This window comes from Macaca fascicularis, chromosome 15, assembly GCF_037993035.2.
Source record: "Macaca fascicularis isolate 582-1 chromosome 15, T2T-MFA8v1.1".
Taxonomy (NCBI): Eukaryota; Metazoa; Chordata; class Mammalia; order Primates; family Cercopithecidae; genus Macaca; species Macaca fascicularis.
The window spans coordinates 101553642-101574684 of NC_088389.1; the positions used below are offsets into that span (position 1 = coordinate 101553642).

The 21043-nt window shown below is 36.7% G+C and overlaps 1 protein-coding gene across 35 annotated transcripts in view; it reads right to left on the reverse strand.

Annotated features, from left to right (window-relative positions):
- Positions 1 to 21043, reverse strand: part of TRPM3 (transient receptor potential cation channel subfamily M member 3) — a 903691-nt gene that overhangs the window by 311988 nt on the left and 570660 nt on the right. For 29 of the 35 annotated variants that reach the window (XR_012424787.1, XR_012424786.1, XR_012424789.1 and 26 more), the window contains exons 2-3: positions 5295 to 5374; positions 3773 to 3977 (exon numbers count right to left, since the gene is read on the reverse strand). Coding sequence is in view for 31 of the 35 variants with exons in the window: in XM_015437271.4 (XP_015292757.3) it covers positions 3773 to 3977; positions 5295 to 5374 (285 nt within the window). In the remaining 4 variants the exon portion in view is untranslated. Of the gene's footprint in view, positions 1 to 3772; positions 3978 to 5294; positions 5375 to 9973; positions 10041 to 21043 lie in introns of those variants that run through there. The other 6 variants (XM_074017644.1, XM_074017643.1, XM_074017642.1 and 3 more) reach the window with 1 other exon arrangement.

Below are 21043 nucleotides of genomic sequence, written 5' to 3' on the forward strand. Positions count from 1 at the left end.
AAGTATATAGCCGACCTTGTCTAACCTGATCACCAACAGACAACTCAGTTCCATAGAGCCATGTGGGGCCTCAGAAGGGCTGTTAGATCTAGTGTCTATATGTGTCCCCTCTGTAGAGCACAGTGGAAGATCTATCTGCTTCTTCGAGTCTTTCCTTCCACTGAGAAATATTGTAATATACATACAGTATATATTTGCTCTGCAATATGGAGAAATTACTTAACTATTAAGGGCCGCAGTAGGTAACTCTGTCATGTAGGAATAACAATACTACTGTTATAGACATAAAACAAGGTATCATAGGTAAGTACTTGGCAGTGCCAGGGTTGATGTAGATGTTCCATAAATTTTAGTTGCTATTATTGTGGTTATCATTATTTGCTATAGATTCTGAAAGCAATTGCACAAGTATTTTAATACTATGAAGGACACACATTTTAATAAACTCGTTCGGAGTCTCAGTCTCCAGAGTTCTTAGGGTCTGTCAAATGCACTACAAATTTCCAAGAGGAGAAAAAAAAAAAAAAAACCCAAAAAAGGAAAGTCATACAATGAGAAGGGATCTTGGTTTTGTCCACTGTGATAACACACCCATGGCAGCTGTTCAGTTGTTGAGGTATAACAGTGTCTCACTTACTGTTTTGCTGGAGTGAGTGGATACAGGAGGTTTGCTGAAAGTGGAAGTCTAAGTATGTAATGTGGTGATCTACAGACCACAGATCTCTGTCACTGATGGGCTGGTGTCGTGGACCCACCCACCTGCCAATGACTGTCACCAATGCCATTCACTAGAACAGAGCTGATTGCTGACTTATGCAGCCTGGCACCCCTATGTAAATATTCTAACACATCTTTGGACTCCTGGGAAGTAAAGGAAGCTGTTTCACTACTCTGTCTTTGTTATTTGTGTAAGTAGTTATTATTTTCATAAACATCTTGAGCACTAAGTGTATACTTTTAGTTTTCTCTCTAATCTTCATAAACATCAAATAAAGAAACTATGCCTGCTTTATAGATAAGAACACTTGAGGCTCAGCTAAGTTAAATGGTTTAATCAAGACTTTCTAGTTAAACAGTGAGAGAGTGAGGGTTGAGATCCGGTTCTGTCTGACTTCAAGATCATGTATCTTAATTGCAAAGCCTCTCTTTCCAGCACAGCAAGTTAGCTCTCTGTAGGAATAATACCAACAGCAGGTAGTGGCTCAGCTTTAACACCAGACAGTATTCTAAGTGCTTAACATGTATTGGCTCATTTAATTCTGGAGACAGCCATATGAAGGAGGAATTACTATCCTCATTTTACAAGTGAGGAAACTGAGGCAGTAGGAAGCTAAGTAAACTGAGTCATATAGCCCGTTAGTGACGGTCAGGCTGTAAATAAAATGTAGTGTGGCTTCAAATGCTGTGGTCAACCAGCAGGCTAAGGGGTGAGAACTTCTAGAATATTAAAATGTTAACTGAAAAAGTATAATTTGACTTTCTAAAATAATATATAAGATATGTGCATTCAAATGAGTGTCTTTCAAAGTATTTAGTCAAAAGGTTTTTGCAATTTCTTTCAGAAACTGAAGCAAATAATAGTGATGATAGTACTAATAATATTAACAGCAGCTAGATTAATTTTATATCTATTGTGTGCCCAGCACTATGCCAAATGCTTTACATAAGTTATCTCATTTAATGCTTATGACAGTAATACCAACCATTTATACAGCAGAATAAAATTACTGAGGCTCAGAAAACTTAAGTAATTTTCTCTTTGTCATAGCATTATATGATGGTTCTAGGTTAAACTTGTATTATCTAAATCCACAATCTACATTCTTCACTTCTAAACTCCTAATACTAATACTTCACTACTAATACTCCATTTTTATATTATCTAAATCCACAATCTACATTCTTCACTTCTAAACTCCTAATACTAATACTTCACTACTAATACTCCATTTTTAAAATATATTTTTTTAATGGTAGAAAACTTTATCTTCATAGAATAGACTGGACTTGTAAAAAACAGTATAAGTTACTTGTGACTAAGCTCTAGGTTTTATGAATTTCAGGTACTTCTGATTCATTTTCCATTAAAACCACCATTTGATGAAAATACAGACTTCTTTTCTCTTGCAATCTATACATTGTCTGAAATCAGTCCCCAAAAGACAGAGGAGTGCACATTTGCACAATGGCAGCATCATGGTCAGAGTCTCCTAAGGTGACAACGTTGAGGGATGCTCTCACTTACAAGCATATTCATGCTCCATACCTGCCACTAACTCTTAACAGTGGAAATGATGAGCAGAGGCTTATCATATGCCTACTGGGCTAACCACACGAGGCTTGTAGGCACTATTCAAGCATCCTGTGAAGGCACTGGGTGTGCCACTCTACAGTGATTCTTATCCAGCAAGCCACATCCTCATTTACAGCACTTTCCTTACAGGGAGACCTTGCATGACTTTTAACAAGTGGTTTCAGAGAATCTACATTGTGTGTGGATCAATTTCATACTGTGAACAGTGACTGTACTGAATTGGGGACAGTTAATAATCTTGTGTGAAAAAATGCATCTCTTAAGTGAGTGAGGAAGTTGACAGATTTCCATTTCCCTTAGTTTTGCATGGGCCAAGACTAACTCATTCTTTGTTTTCCCAAGCCTTGCTGGAGGTTGCAAATAGCATCATTTTTCTTTCTAAAATGTAGTTCAGAGCTGGTTTTAATTTAATATATAGCTCAGAATTATATTTCATAGAAAAGAAGTGTTAAAATAGCTCAGTCATTCTTGGTAAAGAAATTACTGCAGTGGCGGGGGTGTGAGGCAGGGAAAGGGGAAGAGGAGAGAGACAGGGAAGGGAGAGGTAAGAAAAGAGAAGAAAGAGGTGGCTTTATTGCACATTTTAGACTGCCATTCATATGAGGTGACTTCCCTTGTGGTCTGGAGTATGCTTCTTTAAGCAAAATTTCTTCTCCAGACTTAAAAACTCCATGACACACCTAAGATCAGCCATCTCCTGCTCCACCCTCAGCTAGTTTTCTCTCTTTTAACAGTTAGAAGCAACCTTGTTGGACAATAGTGTCTAGAATTTTCATAATACATGCTAGACAAATTCTGTCAGTTAACTAGGAAGTGGCCCATGATGAAAGGTGAAATTTAAAAGCAACAACTCTTAGAAGTAACATTTGCATATTTCCTAAAGTTTCCCCAACTCAAAAAAAATGCTTTTTATGTGGAATCTTCTATAGAGAACATTATTGAGCACAGCTGCTTGGAGAAAAAGCACTTAATTTGGATGGCAATATTTCTCTTAGAACAAGGAAAGAAATAGGCGGAGTTAATCATTTCTACTTTGAATTAAGAGAAATGCTAGTTACCAACAGAACAAAACAGAAGTCTAAAGGCAACACATTCTCACCAAAGGGGTAAAAAAAGGAGTTAGAAAAATATGCCTTAATGGATGAGACCCAGAAAAGAACATAATAAACAGTGAATAACTATAGAAAGCTATTTTAAAATAATTAATAATAAGAGTCACTGTGTCTGTAATTATTTAAAAGTCACTAATTACTTTAAAAATCCCAGGAGGCAAGTTTTCTTTTCCCCATTTTATAGAGGAAGGGCTGAGACACACAGGGGCAGGCCACTCAGAGCAGGTCACCTCGTCAGACAGTGGCAGAGTAGAGATTAGGCCCAAAGACTAAATTTCAGGCTCTTATTACCCCTTTCCAGGACTTGAGATAGCACTTGGGAGCAACCGAATGGCTTTCTGATTACCATGGCTTTGTTGGAATGGCCGCCTCCTTGGAACTCAATGGTCCCAAAAGCATCGGTAGGGCTGAGTTGAGTGTGTTTGCTGATGGACCACTTTTCAGACTGGATGTCATTTCGGGAGAGGCGACTTTCATTTTTCTCGTTCTGAAGCACAGAGATACTGGGGGTGAGGCCAACATGCTGGCCTATCAGACGCCCACAGCAACACCTATAAGAGAAGAGGTTAAAGTGAACCCTTGGTATTAGTCAGTATTGGGATACACACTTAAGGCAACCAGCTGGAGAATTCTAAAGTCTGTGCCAACACCTGTCAGTCAATTCTCAGGTAGAATTCCACCATGTGGCTAAATCAGGCATTGGTAAACTCAGGCTTTCCATGATATACATATCTTTTCTTTTCTCCCCTCTACCCATTTTCCTTTAGCTGTGTAAGCTGTAATCTGTCTCCTGCCCTTCTCCATCCACCTCTTTTGTACCTGGCATTTTGTTCAGGATTGGACACTTGCAAACAAAAGTTCTCTGGATTTTTCTACTTCACACTCTGCCCATCTATCAAATCTATCAAAGCATGAAGGCCTCTGAAGAGCTTTGAGGGGGAGAAGTTTAATATGCACATTTAAATGAGGAATCTCACTTATATGTGTGTCACAACTGAACATGTCTCTTCCCAATTGACATTTGCTGTCAAATATCCAATTCTGAGAATAAAAATCTGCAGGCTTAAGTGTTCTTGATGAAACAATGAAAAAATATTCATGAGATATTTGAAAACTTAAACTTTGCTCTATCATGAAAATGTCCTTCATACATTACTATTACTACTTTTACGACCACTAGTAATAATAGTTACAATACATAGCTGCCATTTATTAAAAACTAACAATTTAGCATCCATTGTATAGATGAAATATTGTAGTTTTGAAGGTTAGGTAATTTGTGCAAGGTTACACAGTCTCTGAGACTCTGCAGTCTATATTTTAAACTGATTTCTTAAATTGCCCATTCATAAAGGCATTTCAGACATATATATGCTACTTTATCCCAAATGCTTTTTATCTCATATATTGTTGATCCTAAGGAAGGTAAGTAAGGTGCTAACAACATGCTTAAATGGGAATCTGAAGGCCTACAGTTTAGTTAGGAATCTGCTAGGAGTCTTTTATTTAAGTCTCTTTCTTTTTTTCCTATTGCAGAACATGTTGGTACAAATTAAGCATTTGGAAGAAGTACTTAAAAGGAAAAACCAATAACCGTAACAAAAAACATAATCCACTATTATAGACGGTGATTAATTCCTTCCACAATGGTATTTATGTTTTTCTTTACAGGATTTTAGATTAATAATTAATTGTAGGCCTGACATATATAGCATGTAGAAATAAGATTGCTTCAAAGGTGTCCAAAAACAATATAAAAGATATTTAATTTGACAGTGTTTCCCTTGCAACAGGTCATGATTACTCTTGTAGGTTTTTTGTATAATTACTACTTCATGTTCTCAACACATTATAGACAGCAAGATTACCTATGGGGGTCTTTGGTGCTGGGTATGATGTGGACACATTCTCTTTTATAAAATGCTCTTTCTATCCAGGATTTCTGAGCCTGAAAAAGAAAACACACACACACACACACAAAAAAAAAAGGAAAAAAAAAGGAAAGGTGAATATACTGTGAAATATTTTTAACTAGAAAGCAAAATTTCATAATCATATGAGACTAGTATATCACAAATTGAATTGAAATTGTGATTATTTCACACATAAACACTAAATATAACAAAAGCAATTCCTCCCCGTACATGCTGATTAGCTTATTTACCATCACAATACTGAGAATTAAAGGAACTGACCATAATAAAAAAAAGTTAGCAATGGAATCATATACAAATTCAAAATAGAAAGACAATGCTATTTGCAGAAAAAATAAATTTGGAGGGATAGAATAGTGTGTTTGTAACCTTATAGAAAACAGGTATTCAGTAGTGGGAAGAAATGCATCTAAATAAGTATAAGGTTTTCACGGCTGACACTTCCATTAGATTTTCCTTGTAGAAGGAAAGAAAAAATGGCAAGAGAATTGCACAACTCAAAAGCCCTAATGTATCACTATGTTTTTTCTAATTAGCGGTGCTAAGTACAGGGGGGTGGGGAGGGGAGGAAATAAAAGCATGAGGAAGATAAATGTTTTTATCATAGTCCAAAATTTTACAGGTAATGCCTTTGGAAAAAAGTAAGATAGCACCATTTTTTTATGCACCCTACATGCCCTTCAGCAGAGCATATACAGCTTCTTAGAATGGGCACTGCTGGGTCCGTCCACCCAGAAGTCCTGCCACTGAGATTGGGTTCCCACATGGACAAAGGATGTTCCAAAAAACTGTACAATCTCTATTCTAAAGCAGTTGTCCATCCTGCATCCCTTCATGGTTTTCTTTACCAGTATTTGCAATAGCAGAGGAGTCTCCCATGAAATTCAACAAGCTGCTCAGAAGATTCCTTCTCTAAGCCTTTAAGATGGAAGTTGCTAGAGCAACCTGTAATGTTATTTCTACATGGTATCATCTTCTCTCTAATACAGCATCAGTACTAAATTCATACTCTTATATGCAGGGCTAAAGCACAACTGAGCTGTTGATTTGACCTGTCTCGATGGTATTAACTCTTATAAGCCCCCATGTGTTGAACCGTAATTAATCTTGACTCTGCCAATGACTCAGATGTCTATAAGCTGTGCTAAATTCTGATTGGTCCTCAGTACTTCAGTCTTGTACCTCCCTCCTCTCTCACAAGAGAAGTCTAGGCAAGCATGTGGCACCGAAGGCAGTAATTGCCTAATACTCATGACAATGCACATTTTACAAGGAGCAACATGAGCCATGGTTGAGGGGCACAAATAAACTGCATCCTGTTTCAGTAATGGTCACTATCACGTGGAATAATTTCTGGGTGTCCATGCATTGTCCACATGAAAAGGAAAACCCACGCTGCCTCAGAGACCCTCAGGTTCAGGGGGGCCTCTGCATTCTCACACGACAAAGATAACATTTGCAGGTTTGTCTTTCAGCTAAACATGAAAAATTCCCAATGTCTAATCTCAAATATTTTTCTTTTCAAACAGGTAGAAAAGGCTAATGGCTACCTCTTTGTAACAAAAATGAGCTTAGCAGCATAGACAGCCAGTCTTTATCTTTGTAAAAAGCCTGTTCGTTAAACTATTCACAGGCCATGATTTTTCTCTAGACACTGAATACTTTCATTGATAATATCTCTTGGCCGAAAGAGGGTAAAATGTTCTTCACTGGACATTTGAAACCAACTTTTCCTACACTTTAGAGAGCAGAAAAAAGAGAATTTACTTTCCTTCTCTTTTTGTGTTCAACTTTGGCCAGCATTCAGAAAGCTCTTTTGTGGAGGAGCATCTGGGAATTTTAGAGAGTGCTGACCAATGCTCCCTGAGAAAATGTGGGACAAGCTTTACCGTGGGTAGAGCATGAGGTCTGCATTTAGAAAAAGTGGTGTGAGTGGGACTCTGACCCAGAGAAAGTTACATGATTTCTTTGATCCTCAGTTTTCCTCATCTATAAAATGGAGACAGCACCAATACCTGAAACACAGCATTGTTATGATTTTGGGAGTACCACGCTTTGCTCCAAGAAGAGAGACCTGTCCAGGGTTGATTCTGGTACTAAAAGTTCAGATGAAGGCTCAGATGACAGGACTATGAAATTGCTCTAGGAGACCCAACCTAAATTGGTCTCCCTTTGTGTTGGGGATGATAGGAACCCACAAGCCCTGGCTGGCCACTAACAAGGTAGATAGGAAGGTTATTTAACATTTTGGAACCTCTTCTATATCACGTGGATAATTCCAGCTACTTTGAAGAGTTGTTGGGATAATCAAACCAGATGATTCAGATAAAGTACCTGGCACATGTAGTAGGAGCTCAACAGGTAATAACAATGAATAACATTCAGTAAGCGTGCATCATGTGCTTGGCCTTGTGCCAAATATATTAATACATTGTCTCCCTGGATCCCATAAGGACTCTGTGAGAAAAGTACTACTTTTATATCCATATTACCAATGAAGAAATTGAGGCAGAGAGATGCAGCAATAAATTCTAAAGCCAGGACTTGAACTTGAACAGTGTGGCTTCAGAGTTCACACTCTTACCCATTCTGCTAAATTGCCATTAAAACATTAGATGTTATTGATATGACATACCCTTGTTATGGGTAGTACTCTCTGAGCATGCCCAGGAGTATCCTGGCATTTGGACAGAGCTGGCTCCCAGAGACAGGTCTTGGAACCAGTTCATCCTGCATCTTTCCCTTTCTCATTTCCCTCTTCTAGTCCTCACATGTGCAGGAATGAATACTCTGCTATGTCTTCTTCCTTTCTCCTTGGGGTAAAGGATGAAGGTGGGACATTAGGAAGACACCAGAATTCAAGAAATGGCTATACAGCAAAGAAATGTAAGCACAAGACCCCTCACTTAAGAATCTGTGCTCCAAAGACAAATGGATTAGACTTTTCAAGGACACCTTCTTTATTTCTCTTGCTCATGGATCCTATTGTTAGCCTGGAAGTTTTGTCAGATGATGGGTGGTAAGCATTCCTACATATGGATTGCCAGCTAGTTAGCGTTTCAGTAAAAAAGTAATTTAATTCGTGTGTAGTTTTGCTACTTAATTACCTTCTCAAAGGTGAAACGCTACATCATTGTTAGTGAAAAGATTGAGAATCATTTCTATTTCTTATTATTAGCAGATTAATCATTTCCCTTGGAAAGGCACAGAAAATTGGGAGTAAAACAAAAGAGAAACAGAACATTAAGAAGTTTCCCCATCATTCATAATTAAATTGGATTTTTTCATTAAGTAGAAAAGTATAATACACAATAGAAAGAAAGCAGGTACAACACATGAGTTAGGAATTCTACAAAGTATCATGTATAATTACTATATTGTGAGCTTCGCTTTATCATGCTTTTATTCAGGTCTTTAGCATGAACATTGAACATCATGTGTTAGATTTTTAAATTCATTTTATTGGAGAGGGCATTTTGACGTTTAATCCTGGTTTAACTTGTTTCCTAAACAAATTCCTTTTCTTTGTTTGAAGGTTTTTAACTACTCTATAGGAAGCTTTATATTTTGCTTCAATATCCAACTCAGTTATCTCAGAATAGTTATCCTCAACGTTAGAAAGCATGAAATAGTTTTGATGTGTTATGTTTCTAGCTGACCCTTCAATTATCTTTTAATACAAAACTTTAACAGACATCATGTCTTAAAATCTTTTCTTTTTAAACATGTTTTGGAAGTCTCATGTACGCTTAGAAAAGATGCCTTCTATGGCCCCCAGCAAACCTCTCTGTATATTCTTCTCTAAAGGTAGAATGCACATAACCAAGACTGAGTTTGTGAAGGACTAGCTATTTTCTTTCTCGTCTTTCTGCATCATCAGTCATGTGTGATGTGTAATAGGGAAGTGTTTTTCAAAGGCTAATAATTAAAAGACATCATATTCAAAACAGAAATGAGGACACTCACATTGAACAAAGTATGATTACCCTCAAAGAATAAAGCAACTACTAATTTTGAAAGGTAAATATACAGTCAATAAAACATCAAAATAATGGAAACAAAAGTCTGTAAATATTGCTTTAAAAAATTAAGTCATTTCATTTAAGCAGGATTCGATGGTTTTCACAAAGTCTTTGCTACAAATGTTAGTCCCCAAACTACTTTGAATCTTCTTACTATATACTCCCCACCAGCTATTGAATCAAGTTCTCCAGGCAGGAAGATTTACAAGCACATACACACAGGGTGTATTAAACTCATTTCCAAAAAACCTTGGAACGTGCTGTTGCAAGATCTCTTTAGCAGGGAAGCTTAACAGAAGGACAACCACTCAGACCAGTAATTGCAAGATGAGGAAAGAGTCCACTAACTTTATAGGAACAAATTACAAGAGAAGTTTCACAATGCTTCTCATTTGTCACCCTCTCTTATTTCAAATGTATACCCTGTCTTCATCAAAAAAAACATCCCCAACCCAAAGGTACTAAATTCATATGTTCATTTTGCCCTTTCCCTCCACGCCTCCCTGGGTGTGGATCTTTGGTCTTCCTCTAGGTCCCCAGATCCAATATTGAGAAGTTGAACAAGAGAAAAGTTAGCCGAAATCATTTTACCTGAGCACTGACTCTGGGTGCTGGCAAAAGCAGTCCCCGGAGCAGCTCCTGTTGCTTTCATTTTGCTGCAGCTAGGGCTGGTCATTCCGTTAATAATGCTCTTATGACCGCCCACTGGAAAAAAAAAAGTCACTTGTTCGGCTCTTCCCCCAAGAGACGTTTCAAGTAAGCAATGAACTTGGGCAGATTAGCCCCTTGGAATGTGCTGCTTCGGGATTAGCCTCACTAAGAATCCCATGGACATTCCCTCCCAGCCCTCAAACACTGCTTGATTTGAACATCTAATCTGACGCCAGAAGAAAAACAAATCCCTGGAGAGATCGGATTTAACTGGCACAGGTCCTAACAGGCTCCCCCGCCTACCCCTCCCTTTTTCTTTTTCCATTTTCAGAGAGAAAGCTTGTGAAAGTGTGATAAGGTGTTCTGAGTTCTGAAAGTTCAACTTTGGAAAGCAAATCCTTCTAAAGAAACAGTGTATGAGTGATCCGAGTGGCTGGAGCACACAAGCGGCATTGTTCCACCATCCCCAAAGAATGGAATGATAGCATTTCTTTAAAGAGAAACTGCTAAAATCTCTGAGCGTTTCAATAGAATATTTTGGTCCCTGAACATGAGCCTGAGAAGAATGAAGTTGGAGTTTGTCGGAGACCTTTGAGAACTTCTAAAATGTCAATAATAAAACTTGTCTGATCATACTTCTTATTCTGCTGCCCCTCTAGCAATTGCAAATGTATGATTAGAAACCTACAGTCCTGCTTTCTTATCAAAAAGAGGTGAGCTGTGACCATGGTAGCTTATGGATGCAGATCAAAAGCTGTGATGCCATGATATGTTTATTTGGGGTGGACCAATGGAGAGATTCCAGCTGGTATTCAGTCACATAGAAAGGGCTCTTTCATGTATAATCCAAGAGTGAATATCTTAGATAATAGTATTCTTGACTGGATAAGTGAACAAACTGGGGGAGAAAAGAACTTAAATTTCTAGAAGGCAAAAATACTTTTTAAAAAGTGAATATATGAGCACTTCCTCTCCAAAGGACTTTTCTCTTCCCAAACACAGAGGTAAGTGCTAAGAGATGGCATTCTTCCCTTTTCTTGTGGATGGTAAACCTGTGAGGGCAATGGGGCTTTGGTTTTCATTTTTCCATAATCCTCTGTCAAAACACCTAGTATGTGTCATTTGGACACTCGATAAGCATAATACTGGGAACTGAATGACTTATTTCAAACTTGAATTAGGTCCTGAGCCATCTTCTTGGCCCTCTGCTCTTTCTAGGATTGATCTTCTTCAAACTCCCACATTTTCTGGTCTGTCACTTACAAGTTTTCCCCAGAGAAAGAAACAATAGACTACCTAGTGACTTTCAGCGGGGGAAACATTATGATAAACAAGAACCAAATGAAACATCAGACTGAGTTTAACACATGATGGAGGAAGTCCCTTTGCCTGTCTTCAGGAGTTGGCTACAGAATAACACGTGGTGACAGCCTTAATGACGTATATACCCTTCCTTCTCTGCAGCTGTAACACTCCCAAGCACTTATTCCAAAGGAATCATCAGAGATGTGAGTACACAGAGATGTTCACTGCAGTGTTATTTATAATACAGAAAAAGTGGAAACAAATGAAGTCTATCAATAGGAGAGGAATCAAACAGTGTTTCATGCCATTTGGTGATTTTAATCAGGTTTCCAAAGACTGCTTAATTGCCTAGAGAAATAAACATTTTCATGTTGTTATGTGAAAAAAGCAGGCCATAAAATGTTAAGGGCAGAAAAATTATAAATTTTAAATAGATACAGAGGTGATAGGTCGGAAACATTTTTAAGGTGGTAACTATGTAGCTAATTTTTGTTTTATTCCTTTTGCCTTTCCAAAGTTTTCTTCTGTAACCATATTTATAGTCAGAAACTATATTTTATATAGTCAGAAAATATTTTTTCAACTGTCAAGCTTGACCATATGATAATAGGAGGTTATTGGGGATGAGTATCTCAGGAAGAGATGAAGCAAGGAGAATTAAGTAAAAAGATAGAGGGATTCAGTGGGGACGATTTGGAAAAGAAAGTTTTACAATGTGGAGGGTGAGTTTTCTAGAGAAACAAAGGGAGAAGAGGAGGGAAGTGGGGAAATGAGAAGCGGGGAGCTGGGTGGGTGGGCAGGCAAACACCTGAAAGATACACCAAGCTGGTAGGCTGTAGTGGGTCTGTGAGACTAAATAAATTGATTGTAGATAATCTTCCCAATGTAAGAAATATTTTAACAATTCAGCTTTCTCAACTTCCTTCTTCACTAGATACTACTCCAACCCTTCATCTGAATTACTTTAAACACCGAGTTACATATATATGGAGTCTTTAAATATTGCTTGTGTATTTTTTTATCCTATTCTCTGCAGTCTTACTTGTTTTTGTTTTCTCTTTATAAAGATAAATAACTATCCAATAGAGAATAGAATAAGAGGAGCCCTCCACGAACTTTACACCAAAGACAAAAATATTGCTGCCAGAACCCTGGGCATTTTACTCAAGTAAAAAAGGAAGTCCCAGGTGAGCACAGCAACTATTTCATGTGAGGTTGTAGATTATCTTTAGGACCCTTTGATTTAAGAAGGTAATTAGCTCCAAAGAGACTTGTAGCTCTAGGCCACACTGTCCATATAGATCTGTATAAAATCTTGTGCATCACCTGACAATGCAGCTCCCAACAGGGTATATTATCAACCTGTTTCAGATGTAGTTTAGAGTGAATATGATTTTAATACTAACAAGCGAAAACCCCAAGTGTAAGGCTTACTGTGCTTCTTCCTCACTCCTTTTTTATGCAATGGCAGATACCTTATTCTTCCCATTCATCATTAAAGAAAAATCCCACCTGAAGATAAAATACTAAAAAGTTTCTACTGGTGCACAACTCCATTTTGAAAAAGTGAAATCTGATTTTCTACCAGCAGTAACTAGATTGTAACATGGAAAATGCATATTTCATTATTATAAAGATGTCCAAAGCAGTATTTTTCTGGGATGTTCACATTTGACAACCGCATCGACTAAAGAGCATGATACAAAGTAGTGGTCAGCAAATGTTTTCTGCTAAGGGCCAGATGGTACATATTTTAGGCTCTTTGAGGGCGATACAGTCTCTGCAGTAATACTCAACTCTTGTAGCATAAGAACTCCCATAAACAACAAGTAAACAAATGATCATGGTTTTGTTCCAATAAAACAGGTAGTAGGCTGGAACTGGTCCCGGTCAACCCTTGGTACAGAAAAAAGGGGTGTGAATGGTGAGGTGTCAAGAAGGAAGGAGTAGTAGTGGTTTTAAAAGACAGCTTTCATGGCACCATCACTAGTTTGCCTTTGCTCTTTCTCAAGCGTATCAGGCAAGATCTTCTTGAGGGGACTTTGTTCCTGTCATTCCTGTACCTGGATAGAGCCATCCTCAGCATCCTCAGATATGCCACAGTTCACCCTCTCAACACATCTGGACTGCTCAGAGGTCTTTCTTGACCATCATATCTAAAGGCACACCGTGTCACTATTTATTCCTTTGCTTCCCTCTGTTTTCCTCAGAGTCCCTCACATTACCTGCCATTATGCTGTGTCTTTGTGTGTTTGTTTTTCGTCTGTGTCTCCCACTAGAATTTAAGTTCCTGAGGGCAGTGATTTTGTAACTGATGACGAGATAAGTGAACAAATTGGGGGAGAAAAGAGCTCAGTGACATTGATCTGATGTGGCCCCAGCTGATGTGGCCCCAGCACCTAGAATTGTGGCACATGGTTAGCACATAGAGGATGTAGGCAAATCATCTGATTTCCTTGCACATTAATTCTTCATTGGAAAACGATGCCATCAGGTTGACCAGTGTTTCCTAAAGAAGGATTTTAGGGCGGTACCATATGGTACCCAGATAAGTACCAAAAATGCCCAGATAAGCATTTTTCTTTTGATAGTTAGATGTTAATATATAATATACAAGGAAAGGCTAAACCTACAAATTTAACAAATACCAGTGCTTGAAGATATAATTTTTTTCTTTTTGGAGTTGTGAAAAAATGAGCCCATCAAAAATATTTAATAAACTAGAGTAAAAGTGATTTGTGGATAAGAGAAAATCATGATGGTATCACAACAGTGACCAAAGTTTGAGTAACACACAGGACCAAGCACTCTTAAATGTCCCTCAGGCTCCTTGCTTTTATTCTAATGCTTGGAAATAAATGTATTGTGTTCTCTAACATTTAGGGTTGCCATTTACCTACAAAGTTAATGGCAGAGGACCATGACAAAGCCAGCTGCCTCCAGAGAACACTGCCATCAGTGTGTTCTTTCCAAAACGATCAATGGTGCCATCCCTTGATCAATACCTGTCAGTGGCTCTCCATCCCCAGCATGGTCAGCTCAGCATCTAAAGTCTGGTTCTGGCTCTGGAAGTATCTTTCTTCAAATTTCTTCATTTCTGTATAAATCTTTGTACACTTTATGCTCCAGCAAACCAAATTATTGATTATTCCCTTCATGAACCATGTTGTTCTAGATTTCTCAAACTTTGAATATGTTGTCCATTCATCTGAAATGCTGGGTTCTTCCTTCTCTACTTGACCAATGCCTCTGCATTCTTTAAAACTCTGCATGAAACATTGTGTTCCTTGATGGGCTTAGCTGGCCACTGCCAGAGTGAATCACCATGACCATTGTTCCTCTTCCCTCTTTTGGTCACACTTCCATTAGGGGAAGAGTCACATGATATAATACTTATTTTCATTCCAACATGTATAATCATCCTTTGCCAGTTTCCATTGCAAATCTACAGTATTCTAGGTCTAGTATGGCATAACCAGAGTGTTGTAATTTCACCTAGAACACTCCCCTTCTTCCTTCTCCTATTTTTAACATTATTTCTAGGGGAATATCAATTTCTCATCCCTATAATTCACCTTAGGGGAATAATTTCTTTGTGGGCTGAAGTTATTTGTACTAAAATTTACTTTATAGCCTCTAAACTTAAATCATATACACCTTAACATAATGTTAGGTTAGATTATGTTTTTATCATCTGATTGGGAAAAGATTCAATAAATTATTATTTACAATGATAAATTAAACTCATGTTTTGTCAATAGGTCATGCTGTGTAAATCATACTTAAAAATATTCAGAATGTTTAAGTAGCATGTCATTCTACATACGCATTTTTATAAATAATTTCGAAATACAATTCTGTTTCTTTGGAAATTTGTTTCTTTATTATGAGGCAATTAATCATTGCTTGGCAATAATACATTATATTCATAAATTATTCTGCAGTTCCCAGAATGCTATGGCATATAGAATTTCATGTAATCTTATTAACATTGTATGGTCGATGTTATAAAATTCCAGGATACAAATACGAATCTGGGGCTTATAGAGGTTAAGCATCATGCCAAAGTTATATGTCAGCCATAGGCTTAGCCAAATGGATTCAAATCCCTCATACATTTAGTACAGAGTAAAAATGAGGTTATGACTTTGTTTTCTGTCAAGTAAATGTAGAGTTGCAGCAACATAATGTCAGAATTTAAGTCCTTAATTCTGTTTAGCTTTCACAATTCATTCCTGAAACCTTCTGATTTTGTTAGCAGCCAAAGAAATGAGTTGAGTCATAAAATTGGAACATTTTATGTTAGTACAGAGAGCCCCAAATCCCTTACACTCTGTGATTGATTTTAGGGATGCTGAATGATGTTTTTGTTCTTAGTGGTAGAATAAGCACATTTTAATCATTTCGATCTTAACAAAAATATACATACTTCATTAACCTTAAAAGACAATGATGAAAAACTGAAATGAAGATGTAGACCCCCATTTCAAAAGTATCCTATTTATGGTCAAGGGTTAATCATGTGTTTCAATACAGTAGCAGTTTCCACACAATGTCTTAAAACCTTCAAAGCCATACACACACTCTTAAGGGCTTTACCGCCTTTGTCAGCCAAAAACCGTAACTACAGTAGTGCCAGCTCTATGAAACTGGCTTACATCTTTTAAAAAGTAGGATAAATTTTAATTGAAGAAGGAGGAAAGCCAAGACAAATTTATGAACAAAAAATACTGAGATTGAGGTTTGACACCCTCAAGGGCCCGAAACTTTAAAACAACGGCTCTGGATCATCTGTTAGAAAACAATATCACTGTGTTAATGTCAGTGCACAGCCAGTGAATGGGAGGGTTTTCTATATTCATGGAGGCTATGCTGGTGGGAACTATGACTTTGTTTTCTGTCAAGTAAATGCAGGGTTGCAGCAACATAATGTCGCAATTTAAGTCCTTAATTCTGTTTAGCTTTCACAATTCATTCCTGAAACCTTCTGATTTTGTTAGCCGCCAAAGAAATGTGCTGAGTCATAAAACTGGAACATTTTATGTTAGGTAGAAATGTGGAATTTATGTGACAAAGAATATCATAGATTCCTAAGCTGAATTTTGTTTATCTCTTTGGCCCTGGAAGGATGAAGAGGCAAACCAAAGGTGAGAATAAAAAAATAGTTGCAAAGTTGCAATAGCATTCACAGCAGAGTTGTCATGTAAGGATTAACAACTAAAAAAAAAAAATCAGTCTCTGTCTACATGTATGTCTACATGTATATTATATATGCATATCATTTTTATTTTTGTTATTTTTATTTTCTTTATTATCATTCCTGACTACTATAAAGTGTTCTGGGTAGAGATGCTGATTTATTTTAATCAATGGATGATTCCAATTCTGAGGTCAAATTATTTATCCTCACAAGGTACAGACTTAAATTTGGCTGTTGGATCTTATTTCTGAAATCCCTATTTTTGGTATCCATTCACAGCAATAGTAAGGCAGAGCCTGGGGGACGCATGACTGATTAGGAGTCTCAAGATGTGCATCCTAGCCATGACTTGTTTACAACTAGACATATGACCTTGGAGGAGTGACTTAATCTTGGTGATCTTCAAGATCAGTCCCAATTCCTAGAGTTAGGATCCTGGGAATCAGCTTTATTGTTACTCCCTCATTAACATGTACAAAGTATGTATAGGGGCTTTTTTGAAAATAAGAGATCTTTTTAAATTTCAATTTTTATAAGTTCATGCAATCATTATTTCTTTTATAAAGTAAACAAAAATGTAGCAGAGCACACGGTTTTGTGTTTACTTAGTGCAGAGTACACAAAGAGATTTGAATTAATAAATAATTCCTGAAATAATTCTCACCAGACTCCAGTCATCCTTAAGAATGCCCCAGGTTGAACAATTTGGCACATGTGTAAACGTTAATCTATTTCAATGAGACTTCAAATATTATTAAGATGTTATTACAATTAATTAATAACTCTGCCATTGAGAGAATTTCCAAGAGTAGAACTTGGTATTCTTTTGCTTCATCCCCTACTAAGTGATAAATGAAGTCTTGATGATCATTCAGGTCAGAATATGCAGAGACTGCTCAAGATTTGTAATTTTTTTTAACCTAACAATCAAGAATTATTTCACTGGAGGAACTGATAACAAATCAATCCCATTTGTGTCATCAGAAGCAACTTATAAGCAGATAGATCCAGCAATATAAAGGTAATGTTACTTCTATAACTTTCTGGAAATGAAAAATTATTAGGTATTAAGTTAATGCAGCATAAATGTATTTCTGTCTGATAGGCATTTTTCTCTGTCACATTACTAGATTGTTAGGTAGAAAATAAATCCATCTGCATAAATTTGGATTTATGCAGATTTAGATCCTCGACTGCTCCAAATAAAAAGATAGAAGGGTAAAAACATGTTATAAGTTAGTCTTTAATTTGGTTATATTGTTCTAATGTGACCATTTTAAGGTTGTTCAAGGTTATTAGGCTTAGCTTCAAAATACTGTTAATGTCTTTCCTTATGACTCACTACCAAAGCCTGAATCTTACTGATTTATTCTTACCTTAGTGTGTTAATATTAAATCTTTTTGGAATATTTTACATCCCAGAAGACACTTATATACATATACATACATACACACACACACACAGACATATACATATAGAGACATATATATGAACTGTCTCTAAATATATTAATTTAAATTTGATGCACATAGAAATAATCAGAATTCAAAAGTAAGTATAAAGAATTTTAATAGGATCACTATACATTATATGTACCCCAAGTCACTATGTAGCCCATAAATATGTACGATTATGTCAATTTAAAAATTATAAAAATTAATTAAAATTTTAAAAAACAAAGTGAGTCTCTGGTAGACGTTACAAAAATAATTTTCAAAGATAGCACAAAAATATAGATTTCGTTTCCAATTTGTTTCTGTTCCATTGGATGGAAACATGACTTTTTATCCTCCTGTCTCTTTTCCCACCATCTCACCCTTACACTCACGTAGAGTTCTAATCTCTGAATGTTTGTTGCCAAAATGAATTTCTGATAATAAGATTCTTCTGAGACAAGCTATGCTAGTTTTAAAAAGAATATTTTGCTGGCCTTCTAATTGTTCCCTACATCCCATTCTTTACCCAGTAACAAGTTATATTTTTCCCTTTACTAATTAATAGACTTTATTTTTTAGAGCAGTTTTACGTTTACAAAAAAGTTCAGAAGAAAGTACAGTTTCACATATTCTCTCCTTCCACCTCTCTCCACAATTTCCCTTATTATTTAACATCTTGCTTTGGTGTAGTACCTTCCTTATAATTGGAAAATGATACATTATTATTAACTAAAATTTGTACCTTACATTAAGGCTCAGTCTTTGTATTGTACAGTTCTATGGGTTTTACCAAATGCATAATGTCAGGTATCCATCATTACCATACCATACCAAATAGTTTTACGAATGGTCTTTTAAAATGATGAATTAGCTCATGGCATTCCATCTCCCACACTCCACAATCATTCAGTGATTTCATATTACTTTCAAAATAGAGCCCAGGTTTGTTACTGGATCTCACAGGCCTTACGTATCACATCCTAGCTCACTTCTCCAAACTCTGTCTACGCCAAGTCGACCCAGCTCACTACCTCCAGCCACATCAACATTATTTTAGATCCTCAACTGCTCCAAATAAAAAGATAAAAGGGTAAAAATATCATGTTGTAAGTTAGTCTTTAATCTGGTTATTGCTTCTTTAAAGGGACACAAATATTCATAACTTGGGATGGGAGTTGGGGAAGGGATCACTGGAAACTTGATATTTCAAATGTAAATTTTTATAAGTAGCAATTTTAGAATTACCTCCCTGCAGGGAACTGAAACTCCCTACAGATTGTTTTATTTGATAATATGATTTATTCTAAGATTCCTGTTTGGGACATGAGGGATAAGTGTGATATTATTTTGGATGTAAGGTAATTATAAACTCATTAATCACTGGGAAATCATGGAATGGAAACCAAGTATCCTAATGCATGTGTCCATTTAAACTTTGCAAGAGATCTTAGGTCCTTTCTCCAATATTTAGTAGAAAACTAACTTCTTTCTGATAAATACTACCTCGTTTTCTGTTGGTGACATAAATGCAAAAAGAAAATCATCACACACACACACATACATACACACACACACAGTCCCACGAAATTCCTGGCTCTGGGATGCTATATATATTATAACACTATTTATGATTATTCATTAAAACTGTCACCACTGGTGAGGGCATATTATACACTATCGTACTAGTTGGATCCCCAAATAATAATATGGTTTTTTTGTTTGAACAATTATTTTTCCCCTTTAATTTTTTGAATGCCACATGACACACTGATGTGCACATTACTTACTGTAAATACTGACTCGACTTGAGGCCCTTATCACATACACACTTGTGTGTATGTATCTTATCCCACTGTCAATCCCAATTTTAATGATTTGAAAGTGAATTGTTATGAAAGTGGGCAAGCATTTTTACAAATGTACAAATCTAATCTCTCAGGGAGAATCCTGGAGAAAACATTTCACTTTGCTTACAGTTCTAATGCAGATGTCTTTAAATTATCATTAAGATTAAAGGTAAACAGAAGCATAGCTGTGGAGTTAATTGTATTTCATTAAAGTCGATGCTACCTGGAGCTCCAACTTGAGTCATTACATGGAGAATTTGAAAATGAGCCATCTGAGCTGTACTTACTTATTTTTTAATTAATTCACTCATATATTCAAAAATATCTGTTGAACACTGACCTGTGCAAAGCTCTTTTAGTTTCTGAGGAGGTACAAGGCTTTATGAAATCCTTATATCCGTTTTTAGGTTTATGCTGTGTTCTAGAACAATGCTTCTTAAATGAGTTGTTGTAACAAATCTTTTAAAAGAAAATTTCAATCCATTACATTACAAACTGATACTTTTATAACATGCCATAAAATCGATTATGCACGTGGATTTTGTGGCAACAGCAAATTGCCATATAAGTTTCTAAAATGCTTATTCTCAATTTTTGTACTCTTATCATTCACAAACAGTTTGTGGGCCAGTACCAGTTGATGAACCACAAGGCACTAATCAGTGTGCAGTGCATGGTCCAGAAGCATCAGTAGCACCTGGGAACTTGTTAGAAATGCTGATTCATTGGCGACCCCCGCCCAAGATCTACTGGATCTGCACCTGCACGTTAGTAAGATTCTCAGATGATTCCCTTACGTCTAAGTTGGGAAAACACCATGCTGGAGGAAAATCAATCAGAGGCAGTAAAGATTACAATAACGTTTTATAGTAGCAGCACTAACAGTTTTACAGCTATTGCAATATGTCATACATTGGTCTAATTATTTTCATGTATTAACTAATTTGGACCTCATCACAAACCTGTGAAGTAAGTTCTTTTATTATGCTCATTTTGCAGATAAGGACACTGAGGAAGTGGAGGTTAAGTTACTGGTTCAGTGTGATGCCGCTGGAAAGCAAAACACAGGGACCTAGAATAACTTCAGTGACACAGAGAAGTAAATACACGTGCCAGGGATGCTGAGAAAAAGCAGTCAGTTTGGGCCAGGAGAGGTATTTGAGCTGGGCCTGGCACTGAGTTAGTGCTTTCAGCATAGAGTAAGCACTTAAATGATTATTC